Source organism: Mycteria americana, chromosome 2 (genome assembly GCF_035582795.1).
Source record: "Mycteria americana isolate JAX WOST 10 ecotype Jacksonville Zoo and Gardens chromosome 2, USCA_MyAme_1.0, whole genome shotgun sequence".
Taxonomy (NCBI): Eukaryota; Metazoa; Chordata; class Aves; order Ciconiiformes; family Ciconiidae; genus Mycteria; species Mycteria americana.
The window spans coordinates 57,309,409-57,324,735 of NC_134366.1; the positions used below are offsets into that span (position 1 = coordinate 57,309,409).

The 15,327-nt window shown below is 41.0% G+C and overlaps 1 protein-coding gene across 1 annotated transcript in view; it reads left to right on the plus strand.

Annotated features, from left to right (window-relative positions):
- The first annotated feature begins 9,582 nt into the window (after positions 1-9,582).
- Positions 9,583-15,327, plus strand: part of POU6F2 (POU class 6 homeobox 2) — a 320,325-nt gene continuing 314,580 nt past the window's right edge. Inside the window, exon 1 of the mRNA XM_075495605.1 lies at positions 9,583-9,687. Coding sequence (XP_075351720.1) covers positions 9,583-9,687 — 105 coding nt within the window. The remainder of the gene's footprint in view (positions 9,688-15,327) is intronic.

Consider the following 15,327-nt stretch of genomic DNA (forward strand, 5'->3'; position numbering starts at 1 on the left):
CCTGCTGGCAGCTGGCCTTGCAGTGGAGAACTTCCATCAGCCTCATCCAGCCTCCGGTCTTCCTCCCTCAGCCCCCTCCAAGTAATTCCACTGGGTCCTCAAGGATTTCCTCTCGGATGTCTTCGGGCTGCCCCCGGGCCAGCTCCGGGACACAGGAGGATGCTCCCTCTTATCCTGCCCCGGGGCATTGTGACTGCTGCGTTGCCGGGTGGCGGCACTGTGACATGGGCGTGACAGGGCCCCCTCTGCACAGCCCCGCCCACAGCAGCCCCGCCTGCCACCCGTCCGCCCAGCATCCTTTGGAGGAAGGCCTTTGGGGTGCTGGCCCCGAGTCAGTGCCTGTGCCCAGGAGGCCCAGGGGGCTGTCCCTGCCCTTGGTGGCCATGCACTGGGCACAGCTGCTGGGCATCCCTGACACCTCCTCTTTCACTCGGCTCCCAGGGACAAACCATGTGCTGTTACTCTTCTCTCAGGCCATGGCAGAAACCAACCCTGCAGCCCAGCTGTCCCCTCTCTGCGCCAGAGCTAACGTCCATGAGGCCCTGCAGTGAGGAGGACCAGGGACTTGATCTGGCTTGACACAAGTCCTTGTCCTGGGGCATAAGGGGATTGATTTCGGCAGCTGCAGCCTGGAGGCAAGCCAAAGTGTAACCAGGGCCATAGCTTGGGATGGACGGTGCCAACAGACTGCCATGGAGAAAGACAGGCTTTGAAAAACAAGCGAGTGGAGGTGGCATGGGTGTGGTGGAAAGGTTGGTCATTTTCAGACCTAGAACATTTGAGTCCGTGCCCAAAGCACAGCCAGGCAAAGGACGACTCTTCCAAACTGTAAAAATAGCCCAGTGCTGCTATCGCCGTCACATCTCCTTGTCCCACTGAAACCAAGCTGCGCAGCTCCTCTGTTAAACACGCCCATTGCCCATGTTTATACAGGATATAAAACATGCTTCAGCCCTGGGGTAAAACTTTCAGAGCTCATTTGTGACTTCAGTCTTTCTGAGAGTTATTTGCCTACTTCACTTTGTGGGAAGATTTTCAGATCTTATCTAAAACCCTGGCAAACCTCCTATTCCTTTAGGATTTAGTATTTGGAGTACTGAAAGAGTAAGGAAGGTACTATTCTTGTCATTTTGTACGTTGGTGCCAAAATTGGTATGTACCTTCAGACTATGTAAATAAGGGCATTTATACCATAGACATCCATTGGGTTGTGGTGATGCCAGAGGTGAAAGAAAGAGTTTTGGTTCCCTCTGCATGAACTTTGCAGAGATGTAGAGCGCATGCATGATTTCCTCACCATTCCTTCCCAATGCAGCAAGGGACTACTTTTGCTACTAAACTGGTTATGGTGAGGTCTTCTTCTTGGAAAGAAGTCCTGAACTGTTTTGTGTTCTTGACCATATTTTTCCTCTCCCTTCAATAGCTCTTTTCCTCCTTTGGCCTTCGTCCTTGATACCTTTCTTGAAAGTGATGGCAGCTCTCTCAGCCTTTGTCTTGCTCTTTCCAGTCATCGTCTTCTTCTGTAGGCCCTCCATGCCCCTAATCAACTGTTGAGTCTTTGTCTGCCTTCATCCCAGATGGAATTTGTCTCTCTTGAACCCGAGGAATGGAAAATGTCCATAGTGGTACAGGTGAGTTCTCACCCCAGGGCTTTGCACAATGCTTACCCTCCTTGCCTGACACACAAGAATGTATTTGCCTGTATCACATTCCTGGCTCTCAGTTACCCTGTGATCTACTCGTGTCTCCAGGAACTTTTGTCTACTCCGATGTTTCCAAACTGGAGCAGAAACTCATGGCGCTCCACCTGACATTGTGTGACCTGTTTCTACCCTGCAGTTCTTCACGCAGGCTTTATTGATGGAGGGGACATCTCTTTTGTCAGAGCTTCAGCTGGTAGGGAGGATGGGAGCTGTAGACCAATACCATGAGACAGAGCTTCTTGTGCCTCAGGGATGCCATGACATCCAGAATATGATGTGGACAAGGAAACCTACATTTCTTGAACGATGGTTTTCTGCAGTCCTCTAATTTCAAAAGATCTGACCATGGACTTCACTCTTTCAGACACCTGATGACAGCCAAGCATGAAGGCTGGAGCCTGAGAGATGTGTTAAGGGGGCTTTCACCCATCAGTAGCCTGCTGGAGTCCAGCTGCACGCAGTGACGAGCAGCAGATCCAGCCCTCCACCGGCCGTCTGAGCAACAGGCGGGCTGTGTGGGTGGGCTCTGAACATGAAGCTGGGGGTGTCAGTGCAGTCACTTTCAAAATGGATGTCTGCTCCTAGGGAGGAAAATATCCACAGCTGGCATTAACTGAGCTTCCATTTGGGAAGCTTCATGGGAGAAAGTGCCAAATCAGCCCAGACGCTGAAGAAGCTCCAAGAGACTTGCCAGTGCGATGCAGTTTGTGGCACTGCTGTCTGTGGGGATACGCTTTACTCTCCAGGAGGCATCTAGTGAAGAGGAAGGTTGTGGCTGGGAATGCTGATATGGGTAAGGAGGTGGCTGGCCAGGTGGCCATCCCACACTAAAAGGCAACTGCCTCTCTTGAAGAGGCCCTACGCACCTGTAAGATAGCTGCAGAGAAGGACTGAAGATTTTGCTTTCTATATGCTCACCTGAAACCACCTGAGAATGTCAGTGTGAGGAAATGACTGATGACATCATTCAGATACAAAGTAACGTCTTTTTTTTTTTTTTAAATTAATAAAAGAAACTATGAAAAACAGTCTTCTAGCACACACATGGTAATTACTTTGCAAAACTGGTGCACTGAGTGCAGAAAGCCACCAGCCTATGTCTGTTCCGTTAAAGAATCTCAAAGTCTTGACAGATAGCTGTAGAGAGCTGCTCTACTGGATGGACCCCACAGATCTAGCTCTGCCTCCTGGATGGACCCGGGACTCATGATGCAGCCCTGTCTCTGGGCCTGTTTCCAACTGCATCTCTTGCTACTCACAGCCAGTCCCCCGGCTGGACCCTGGGCCTGGCTCATCCCCTTGCTGTGTCAGGGGCTGTTGATGGAGTGGGTTACCAGCTTCTGACTCTGCCCATCTCAGCCAGAGCCTGCAGGATGGTGTCCCGTCAGTGAGAGCATGGCCTGTGCCAGGGCAACCAGCAGCTCCTGGCTCGCCTGCCTTCAGTGACCAGCCGGACCTTGGTGCTCCCTGACAACCTCCTTGCATAGCCTCATCCTCCAACATTTTGCAGCTCAGGCACTTCCTAAGCCAGAGGGTGTCAAAGTGTTCAGCAGCTCATCAGTGGATTGCCTTCCATGTACCTATGCTGCCTCACCTTGTAAGCTTCTGGTTTGTGTATGGCCAAACTGCAGGCAGAAACTGATCCTCAGCAGCTGTCTGAGCATTAAAGGCTGGCAAAGAGTCATAAACATCTTAAAGCAAGGAAATATTAGACAAACTTAAATCTAGGGTTTGCTATTAACTGCATTTATCATAATTGTCATCACTTAATGACTTTGCCATATGCATAAGCAATTAACACAGTTTTCTGATAGATGAAACAAACCCAGGAACAATTAGTAAATGGCAGCTCTTTCAGTAACTCAAACCTATCACATTTTCACTCCTGATCCTGTGCAATACAGAGCAGGATATAAAGTGTATAACCAAACAATGTGAACTGACTGTCAGAAGATCAAACGTTTCTCACTGCAAGATGTCCTAATGTAATGCCAAGAAGTACCTCTCTGTATATACCATACCTTTGTTTGACACATGAAATATTCAAACATCATCTAAAGTGCTTGGAGCAAGAGAAGAACAGGCATATGAGTACATCATTGTACTTGGGCTTTTTTTTTTCTTCATGGGAGAGAGGCATCTACTTAGGAGTTGGGGATCTAAGGGATATGTAGTGTGTAGGAAATGTGTACTTTCACGGGCACTACCCACCTCTCCTGCCCATCCACATCCACTCTTCTTTTTGTCTCCAGTGATGCTGTTACTCCATTGTGTTGTGTTGAAGTGGGAGTAGCGGCTATGCAAGATGAGCTGTTTACAGCTCAAATAAATGAAAGCAAAGATATCAGTGAATAAGAAGTTAATCATCATCACACACACTGTGAAACTACCTGCTTTTCCCTGTTGGTGTGGTAAGAGTATTACTGCTCTAAAGAGTTTATACAGCTAATGCTGGGACTCTACTAAATTCCTGTTGTTCAATGAACAGAAAAATATGCCTTATTTTTTGATGTTTCTGCTGTCCTTGTCAATGCTATGTTCTAAATCCTGCCAAAGATTTTGCAAAAAATTTGGAAAAAGACAATTCCCTTCACTGTAAGAATCATCTTTTTGCTCATTCATATTTCTTGGCTGCCTTGAATGATGTTAGTTTATCCAAATATAGTCTGTTCTTCACATTATGTAAATCTCCATTATTGTCCATGCTATATCCAATAAGGAGATGGCTTAAAAGTCCCCTTGTGCCAGGTACTGCAGAAGAAACCATGCGACGTGAGGAATGTGGTTTTATTAGACTGCTGTAGTTAGTAATGCATCTGGGAAGTATATTCTTAAACATTACCCAGTCAATATCACCCTTTCTTGCTAATCCATCTTGCCTCTTAGCATGTTTTTCCTCCACAATTCCATTTCACCTGGGAGAGGTGTGACATTAGCTTGTCATCTGACTAACTAGGTTCCAGCATCATTGCTGTAATCACCTCCCAGCACTTTACATAAGAGTAGAAGAAGAAGGTGCTGTCTCTTCGCTATGTAGATAGGAAGAACCCCAGTCCCATTTCCTAGATTTTTTTTTAGGGAGTGCCCTCCACCTTATATAAATTCTAGTTTAATCAGGATGACCTATTGAACAATTGTCCTCCCTGAGACACAAAAATAAGTTTTCAACCAAACCAGCTTGTTAGATCTAGCAGGAAAGGGGGAGAATTTACTCTCACCTTCCCAATGATACAAAGCATGACAGCAAGCTTCTTTTCTCTAAAATAAGAAAGAGAAAGCAAGATCTTTGCAGAAATTTTCTTTAGACAGTGCAGCATAGTGCTGTGGGAAAGGGAGCTGTCCCACTGGCTGCACAGGAATGAGTAAAATGTAGATTATGCTTAGGCCTTGTTCCAGCAATTTAGGCACAGATCATCTTCTTTTCACGAATTTCCTTCCCATGATATAGCCAAGCGCTTATGAAGGGAAGGAAGTGCAGTCCTTGAAGTGAGTGAGTATGTCCTAGTAGTTCAGTTTTTGAAAAGTGGAGCTCTGGGGGAGTGGAAGGCACCCAGAAATGATGCATTAATAAAATCTGGAGGAGCAGAAATTAGAAGTAGCAGGGTATTTTAACAGCAAAATTCCCTTTGAGAAGCAAAAATGATTGACCAGAATGGACTTGCACAGAGAGAGACTGTAATCCATTAGTGCCTCTTAATACAAAACAATTCCTTTGGAATTAGCGTAAATGAGAGCAGAATTTTGCTCATACGGAAAACCCACTCACATATCCATGAAAATCAAGATGCAAAATGCAATATAGTGTCTGGTTGGCAGAGATGGATAGAGAGAGGGAGAGAGGGAGGAAGAGCCATTGACAGCTTAGAATTAGGCTTGTTTATCTTCGAAAAGTGCAAGACCGAGCCTTGCGTGTTTAACCTGTTCAGCACCGGTGAGTAAAGGGCCTGTAGTGTGAGGTACAGCAGCTTGCTCTGACAGTGCCGTGCATCCATCACTCCAGAAAAGAGGAAAAATAGTCCCCCTAGTGTACCAATGCTGTAAGAAGCAGGAGGATCTCTCGCTCGATTCACTAAATCTGCTGCAAGTTCTGCTATGGCATGTGAACAACTGCGTAAAGGTATTGTAGTAAAACCCCGGGCTCTGTTGATCACAAGGCTTGTAGTTTTTGAGGCAAGGAACCATAAACAATCATAAATAATGAGCAGTAAAAAATAAATGTGTGTTTTAACACATTTTAACTATGAAGTAATTGGGTTTTGTATCGCTGTATAATTCTCAATCTTGCTTTTCTCACCCAGGAAATATATAAGCTCCTGGAAGAAAGAAGAGAAAGTATTATATACAGTAATACACTTTTTACAAGTTTTTACACTAAATTCAAGCACATTATGCTATTCAAAAGTACCACTTTAATTTTTTATTGTTTCAGTTAAACAGGGGAAGTATACTGCAGATAACTGATCAGAGAAAAAAGTAGAGTCTGAAAGGGAGAAAGTATTTAGTGTCACCGGGGACTACCACTTTTCCTGGATGCCACAGATCCAGTGTGCCTCTCAAAACACAGGCTTTGAATTTGCGCTCTCACAGATTAAGTGATAACAGAGCCTCCTCCATGTGTAAGCCTTGATCATTGCCCCCCTCTCAATAATTTTAAGTACAACAGTACAAACCTGGCCCTTTGTGCTTGGTGCTATAGTGGCATATAGGAAGGCATAGCTGCTGTATATTGCTATGGCACCATAACCATTTTCCTCTCGGGTATGCTAAGAGAGAGCCACGGATAAAAAGTTTCAAAGGAGACCAGAAGGTCTCTGCTAGGGATACAGCACAGCTGGTTGGTAAGCAATATTTGTCATTCTGTCCTTCAACAATTTTCCTCAAGTTGGCAGTGTTAGAGCGAACCTGGCCTGCCGAGTTCCCCTTTGCACCCTGCTCTCCACCCGAGTCTGCCCTGTGGCAGATTAGGAGCTACCTTGCTCCCTCACCTTTTTGACTGCTGATGGGAGAGCTAAATCACCTTTCAAGCAGCAAAGCAAGGAGCTGTTTCAGGGAGGTAGGGAGACAATTCTACAATTCCTCACAGTAAGTAAAAAGAAATATTGGACTGGCATCTCTTGGGAGATGGCCAGTAGAAGGCCCAAAGGATGAGCCGTGAAGCTGGGACAGTGCCCAGGGACCAGCTGTGCAGCCCCTGCAGGGCCAGGTAGGTTTGGCTGAGGGAAAAGGTCTCTAGCTCCACAGAGGTAAGGGCAGCTCCAGGGGTAGCAGAGGAGGCTCTTACAGCTGTTCGGGTTAACAGCGGTGCTGTGACTTATACAGAGGCATTAGCTGCAGGGACATTGTTTTACATTTTCCAGAGTAGATTGCCATTTCCTGGAAGAGTAGGTTAATATGGTAAAAAGAGGGGCAGCATATATCTCACTTTGGGAGGAAGGAGCTCTTGCAGCTCTGCCTGAGTGTGCGCGAGCATCTGGTTGGTTTGTTGGTGCGTAAGGGTGCAGCAGATTTGTGTGCATACAGCGCTGTGCTTATTTCTGTGCTGCAACGTATGTCTAGGTCAGTGTCTTTGCTAATAAAAACCCCGCAGTAGTAATTGTCAGGTTTAGTTGCTTAGATAAGTTAAGGGAATTTGAAAGGTGTTTTGTGCATATCCACTGCAAAAAGGCTCTTCCTGAAGAGAAACTATAAAATAAACATCCTTAACTTTCCTTTCAAATTCATATACAGTATTTGCCTTCAGCGTGTCTGCTTTCCTGGAGACAGCAGAGGCAATCTCCTCTACTCACTCCCCCATTTACCAGTTGTATTTTGGATTGCTTGTGATGATATGGATGTTGATTATGGCCTTCACAACACCGCCTGGTTTTTCCATAGAATCGTCCTGAGGGATGAGACTGCAGCAAATTCTCAGCTGACCAAAATGCAGCCCAAGGTATTAGTTCAGTGTATTTTCTTTCATGAGTAAGAAGCAGATAAGATTTCAGCACAAATGGTGCATTTTAATTATGTTTATAAGTGAAATGCAGAGCAGATGTTGGAAGCACTGTTTCAAGTACTCCTTCCTCATCCCAGAGGCAGTGTTTCAGTGTTAATAGTGTATATCTCTCTAAAAATACTTGATTTGAAAAACTTTTTAAGCTAAATATCTTTTTGACCTAGGAGCACTTCTGGGTCCCCGTGCATCTACATGTGAATTCTTTTCTTGTTTCTGATTTTTGAAATACGTACCAAAACTTCCTTTCTTAACTTTTTTCTTAGCAATTAAAAAAAAAATGTATTATAAGAACTCGAAGAATGCAAAGTAAACTTGATATTCCCTGCCCATCTCACTCCCCTCAACATAAATTCTCTCTCTCCTATACATACTTGCATATACACATACATATACAAATACACATATACATACACCTACACGTGCTCTCCATCACATTGCAAACCCTCCTGGATGTTGGATCTTAAAATTATATTGTAGGAAGTATTAGGCAAGTGCTGTGCCTACAACTGGAATATTGTTGATATTCTCACATTTCTTTGGCCATCACATGCTAAGATCAATATTGTCAATACCTTTAAAAATTAGATAATTTAAAAATACTGCCAGAAACTTACTTAAAATGGAAAGGGTACATTATATTAAGCTTAGAGACTAGACTGCTTTTTTCTGCATTTTTGCTTCTGACAGTATTTGAAAAGCAGGTTGTTTGCACTAGTAACAGAAATGCAATTTTAGGAGGGCAGAATTGCCCTCCTAATATTTATATGAAGCTGTAACACAGCAAAAATTATATGGGCTGTTATTCTACTATATTACCAGAGGACTGTATTGATCTTCAAAGGGTTAAAGTGCTACCGGGTTACATTAATGTCACCCTTCAGCAATCACTGTCCAATAACATATCAGCAATCAATGCTGCAGCGTGTTCTTTACGACACTCAGTTTTTGGAGACAAGTGCCTGATATATTTTGACAAGAGGAAAAAATAGGCTTGGAAATTCTTGCAAATCTTAACTCAGAGGGGAAGATAATATGAAACAAACTGCTTCCATTAGAAAAAATGGTAATGTTTGCCTTCATAAGTAACAACATTTTATGTCAGTTCAGTGGAGCAGTGAATGAACCAAAACTCTGCTAACCTTCAAAATGGAAAGGATTCCGTAAGTAGGATTTACATAGTCTGAATATTTTATATTTTGAGTGCTCATCACAACTCGCATAAACTAATACTTAAATATATATTTCCAATAAAGAAAACATTTGACTTCTGGTGGAGTAAAGCAGTGAGACACGTTTTGGCTTGTGAGTACAGACACAGGTTTCTCAGCCCCTGCTCCTTTTTTTCCTGTTAGCAATTTTCTTCTATCAAGTTCTCATAATTTGTGCATGTCCGAAGAAGGCAATGCAAGCCTCTTCACTTTGACACAAAAGAAAGTTAAAGAAAAAAAATAATCAGGAACTCAAAGCCATGAAGTAGATGTACAAAGGGGGGAATAAAAAATAGAGGCTGTGAGAGGATGTGAGGGGTTAAAGGTCTGACCACTGTCTGCATATATAAAATTATATCACCTTATCTGAAAAGTTTAGGCTCAAAAGAAAAGCCTTGGTTTAAAATACCTTTTAGGTTTATTAAATCTTTAGGCTGAAGATTACAGCAAGTGTTTTGTCTTTGGCGAGTAGCTGTTTGTCTCACTTTATTTACTTGGTATTGGGTATTTGTCAATGTCATTTCATATCTGCAGAAAATTCATACGTTGTATGGAAGTATGTATGTGTGTGAGTGTGCTGAAGGTCACATGACTGTTTCATCCTATTTGGTGGAGCAGCTTGACTTTTTTTCCCTTGCTTTTGGTGATGGTTGTGAGTGCAGAAGTTGATTGACAGATGCATGCCAGAAACCCCCATTCTCCTTTTCAAAGACTACATATGATGGATTGCGATCTTTCAGCTCAGCAGGACACAGGGACCATGCAAGCTGTAATTGGTCAGGTATGGAGTCAGCCATTTCTCAACTCCCCTTTTATTTTTTTTTTTTTTCACAAGGGTCTAACCATATGATTCACATAATTCATATTTACAGTACCATCTTTCTATCTGTATCTTCAGCTACCAGTGAGTGTAGTACTGAAAGTGAGAAAGGCAAAAGAACCACAATAATCTGGCCAGGGAATCACTAGTTAAACCTAAAATACCATGCTTTTCTTCTAATAAACCCAGTTTATAATTTAGTCTGAGCTGAGCTTTGCCAAATCAATCTATTTATTAATTTACCATTGTATTTTGTTTAAATGTGCTGAAGTAGAAGAACTGAGGAGTGAAAGTGTTATGTTTGCTGGGGAGTTGCTTTCTATTTCTAATGCTGTTCATTATTTCTATATTGACTGTATTCCTGTACCACAGGCTGTGGATTTTTTTTTTTTTTTTCTTTTTTCTTCTTTTACTCCTAACCCAGATAATGTGTGATTGAGCTTGGTAAATGTAGTAGTCTTTGCTGCTGCAGAGGGGCAGCCTGCAAATTAAACACTGCCACAATCTGAAAGGTCCAGGTGGTCTGCTCGTGCTTCCTAATGCAATCCAGCACAACAGCTTTAATAAACAGCTCTATTTAGTTCTCCCTCCCTGTATCCAGGGAAGTGAACTGGTCTGGGGCTGCTGTGATGAAATGCCAGAAGAATATCTCTCAAAGGCCTCACAAGCTGATTTTTAGAGCTTTTCCGTTTTGTCGTCTTTGTCTTCCAAATGGGTCAGTGAGTCCTTCTCTTTCTGTTTTGTGATTTCTGATAAGTCTGTAGTTTTTATGTGTGTGTTTTAACTGTGCTGTTTCTAGCTTTAGCCAGAAGAGAGAAGAGTCATTGTCTTTTCATTTGCTTCAAATAATAACCTGAAGTGGGGAAAGAAATTAAATTATTTTGTCCTGTTGTACAGGGAGGGCTGTTTTCCTATGAATACAGCCGGAGTCGGATAAGGGTGCCTGCGTTTCTTTTTCTAACAAAATTTTAAGTGCTCAACACTTTCTCATTAACCACTGACTTGTAAATCAGACTCTGGCAAAGGTTATTTTTTGAACTCTCAAAAGTTTGTGGTTTTTTGCATATGTTTCCAGTGTAGTGAACGCATGCTGCCGAGGTGATGACATAGTATTTGTGTTTCCTATATGTTGATACAATGGTGGAAAAATACGCATCCTACACACTGTTTTCAACTAAATTATGGCAAAGCACAGAAGTCCCTCAAAGCACATGCTTTATTAATACCATCGTACACAGTAATGCATTTCTGGGCGGAAAATGTCAAATATGTAATACCATGTTTACCACAGACTTTTATTGCTTTAAATATTTTAGAAATAGAAGATACATTTTTTATAAAAGATCCCCCAAACATTAACAGCTTTCTATTAGGCTGTCTTATACCTAGAAAGTGGGGCGTGTTTGCCAGTATTACATTGTGTGAAAATATGTATTTTGTAGCAGGTTAATTACCTTTTTGTGTAAACTTGTTCAGTCTTAAAGAAATATATTTAATAATTCTAAGGCAGATACAATGGCAAGGTTTTGAGCAAGTACACTTGACAGAAAATATACCCTGAAACCTTGATAAATCTCAAAGCTTGTAATATCTCTTTAATGTAACTTTTGCTTTAGCATGTAAGAAAGTGTAAGTTAGCTATTTTATGTTTAAAGCCTGCTAGCTCTCTGAAAGTGGTTCTGAGGCTGGAAATGGTAGCAGCACATTTTTTTTCTGTGTGTAACATTACATATTTCATCAATTAAAAAAAAGTTCAGTGAATGTCTGGAAGAATGTTTATACTGTGTGTTAGTGTATTTCATTTCCTAAAAATCAATAACAAGGGCATGCACTTCAAAGAAAAATACATTTCACTATTTTAGGTGACTAACTTCTTTGGGTTTTTTATGTCAGAATTTATGGATATTATTATTGTGCAACTTAATATGTTAGGTTTTTCAAACATATTTTTTTTTTTTAGCTCTGTATGTGTGCATATTTACATATCATGTGTTAAGTGTGCACATCCAAATGTGTTCATAAATCCACAAAATGTTCAGGTATGTCTTTGTTTTGATTAATTGTCCAGTGTTTTGTTGTTATTAGCTACATGTGAAGATAGAACAAAATGTTTATATTTTTTTCAGATAAAAGTGATGTATTTTCGAGTTGTATAAAAAAGAGTTACTTAAAACTTGGGAAGCACAGAGCAATCAGTATAATTACCATACGTTGCTGAAAATAGAAATAGACTTTCTCTATGGACTCTAATACTCAGCTGACAAGAGAAAATAACTATCAAGAGACAAACCCTATGCCATAAAATCTTTCCACACTGTAAGTCTATATTTAGTATTGATAAATAGTAAAGATTTGCATATTCAGTATGTGTGTATTTTTAGAATAGACATTCATTTCCTGACACTGTTGTTTTAGAAAATGTTCTTAAGAGTCCTTGTTAACTTTCAAACCTCCGAAAGCAAAAACTTTACACGAATGTTTATCATTTGGCCTTTTTATTTCAGACTTGTTTTTTTTCTCCAGCTGTGAGAACTAAATTTTGTTTTGACTAATCCTGCAGATGTAGCTTTAAATTCAGTCTTGTTTGCTGCTAATGGAGTGTGAACTTGCCTAATTAAAAATCCAAACTATACATGTATATCTCTGCTCCGATGGAGATCAGAAACACTAGCAGTTATTTGTAGTTCAAACACTAGTCTGTGTATGACACAAAAGTAATAGCAGGAGCATGCTGATTTAAAGGCATTTTCAATGCCAAGTACTTGTTCATCATTAAATGCATTTTCTACTTTTTATATTCTTGATTTCATCTGTTTCCAAGCACCAGTGTCCACAGTGGCTCCCACTGGTGATGGCAATGGTAGGCAGAGTGCTACAATCCTGACCATTACCTACCACCTGGGTGTACCAGCTCCAAGGTGCGGAATTGCTTGTATACCTTCCCTCTGGATTTTTCCTCCCCCAAGCAAGCAATTAAACAGCCAAGTACTCTGAAGAACAACCTCCTTGCCTAGCGTGTCAAGATCTAGAAGCTCATTGCTCATTGTGATTTTGATTCATAACTGGAGTGTTTGGAATGAAACCCCAATCCCTGTCAGCAATAGTCTGTAGCATCCTTCCTTGCACGCTGAACCATAATACCTGTTATTTCTTCAAATGTGTTTTGCTCTTATAGAAACTATTGGCTGGATTTTTATGCCATATTCCTTATATATCCTGAGCCCAGCTAAATGAACAAGTGATTAAATGCGTCATCTAATTATTCCAATTATGTGGTATTTTGTCTACCTTGTATGCTTTCTAAAATCTGTACTGTACCTTTCTCTTCTTTTTTTCCTTTTTTTCTTTTTTTTTTTTTTTTTTTTTTTTTCCCGACCTGAGCTTGTGAGTGACAGGTTAGTTCATCAGCATTACAGCCCTCCTGTTTTTGTCTCATCTCATGCAGACAGGTCACTGTGTCCAATCACCCTTCTGGCTCTGCTATCCCCGGGGGAGCCCAGGCCAGCCTGCCATCTTGATCCACCGGCCTGAGGGCCCGGGCTGGCTGCACATTTCTGTGTTCACCGGTTTTTGCAAATACACTAAAATGGGAAGGGGGGGGGGGTCAGCTTAAATTAGATCTCTCTAAACTGAGAGGTAGTAAATTAGGTAAGATTCTTCTTCAAGTAAACAGGCATTTGCAGTTATTATTACTACATTTGAGTTCTCTTTCTACATGTTAACTGTGTTTATTTTCTATATTTCAATGGTATCTGCCATGTGATCTCATCATCTAGTAAAAGGTATTTATGCAAGGGTAAACATGTGCTCTTTTCCCATTGAGAGTTCTGCTCTGAAGCCCAGTTTGCGAGACTGATACACTGCTGCAGCCAAGGTGGGTCTTCCTGTTCTGTGTTTTAGCTTGTTGCTTTTTTTATTTTGTTTTGTTTTCCCCATGATTAACAACAATAGAGCAGGGGGATAAATGTTTTGGAGAAGCCATTCATTTCCTTAACTCATGGGTCACTCTTCAGAAGTTTGACCTGTTGTCAGTGTTGTTTTGTAATGCAGATCAATACATATCCACGAGTTTAATTTTTACCAAATGAAGATCAGATCTATAATGTTAGTCTGTCTTGAGCAATCTTTAAATGATTCTTCTTGTAGTAGTAGGGATGGTCTTTTTCTCTTGGAATACCCGCTTCCATCTCTAATCTAATATACAGAAGTGCGTATAACATATACAAACAGAAAAGAACTATCTTACACGTAAAGACCTACTTCTATAATACAGCAGGAATTGTGCCTTTTTGTCTACAGTTTGGGACAAATCCTGTTCTCTCTAGCAAGAATTAGATCCATCACTGTGAGCATGACTACTTGCATAAGTAAGGTCAGACTACTTGTCCCCTTGTCTGCTTAGTGTATGTCCAGCACAGACATTGTTGTCCTTTACAGTCACCAGCAGTTGCTTTCTGCAGTTTGAGACTGTAAGACAGAGACTTACGGACAGGTACACACTGACTGTTGTTTTCAGTAGTAGAGAGACAATGTAAACAATAAGAATCATGTTTGAAAAACTTCAAAAACATATTTTTTAATATTTATGAACAAGCTGGTACTCTGATAATGAAGCATTCCATCTCTGCAGAAACCCACTCTTTTATACGCTCTCTAGTATACTGTGTCCTTAAGAATTATTATTGTAAGGAGATGCAGGAATGTGGCTGTAATATTTTACAGTATAAATATTTGTTGTAGAGGAGTTTGGATCTCGTTAATTTAATATATGTAAATTCTTTGGTCCTAGGCCTGGATTCCAGCAAAAGAATGCATTTCTCTGTTGACTTTTGTTTTTACAGCAGAAAAGATGGATTTTTATAATTTTCATTCATGAGGAAAAAGATTTTTCTTGTTTTCACACCAAAATCGGCTTTTAATTGAAATAGGCCCTCTAAAAACCTCTTTAGTCATTTTTACTTATTGAATTTCTTTATTCTTTTCCGTTCTATGCTACTCTGCTGTCTCGTGTTAGTTTGTGGGTCAGGCCAATTAAGAGGTCAAATCTTTAAAAAGCTGTGATTTACACTCTGTATATATTCACTATTATTCTAATTGTGAGAGAAAAATAAAGTATGTCAGATGACCTTTAAATTGCTGGGCAAGCAACACTCATCCAGTGATGTAGATTTTTATCTTTAGGCAATGCATTTACATTCAAGTACCTCTGCTGTGTTTCCTAGATTCTAGACTGATAAACTAAATACCAATCTGGGCCACTTTTGTATGTGCAGTACATAGAAGTGACTGTGCTGAGCCTCTTATCTTACACTGACCTGTAGCTGTAACAAGACTTTTATTTTTCTTCTCTGATCTGAACTGCAACTCAAATGGAAGAAAATAAAAGGACAATCGAAGACAAATTGTATATAGCATTTTCAAAATTAGATGAGGACATGGCAAAATATTCTTTTTTCCTGTGCTTTACATCTCTGTGGCATTTGCTTGTAATGCTGCTTCTTACTCTGAACTTGCAACAATGGCAGGAAGAACCTCAGATCAGTCAGTTCTGAATATATGCATGTTTATCTCTCATTAAACTTCACAGGACTTAAATGTGTG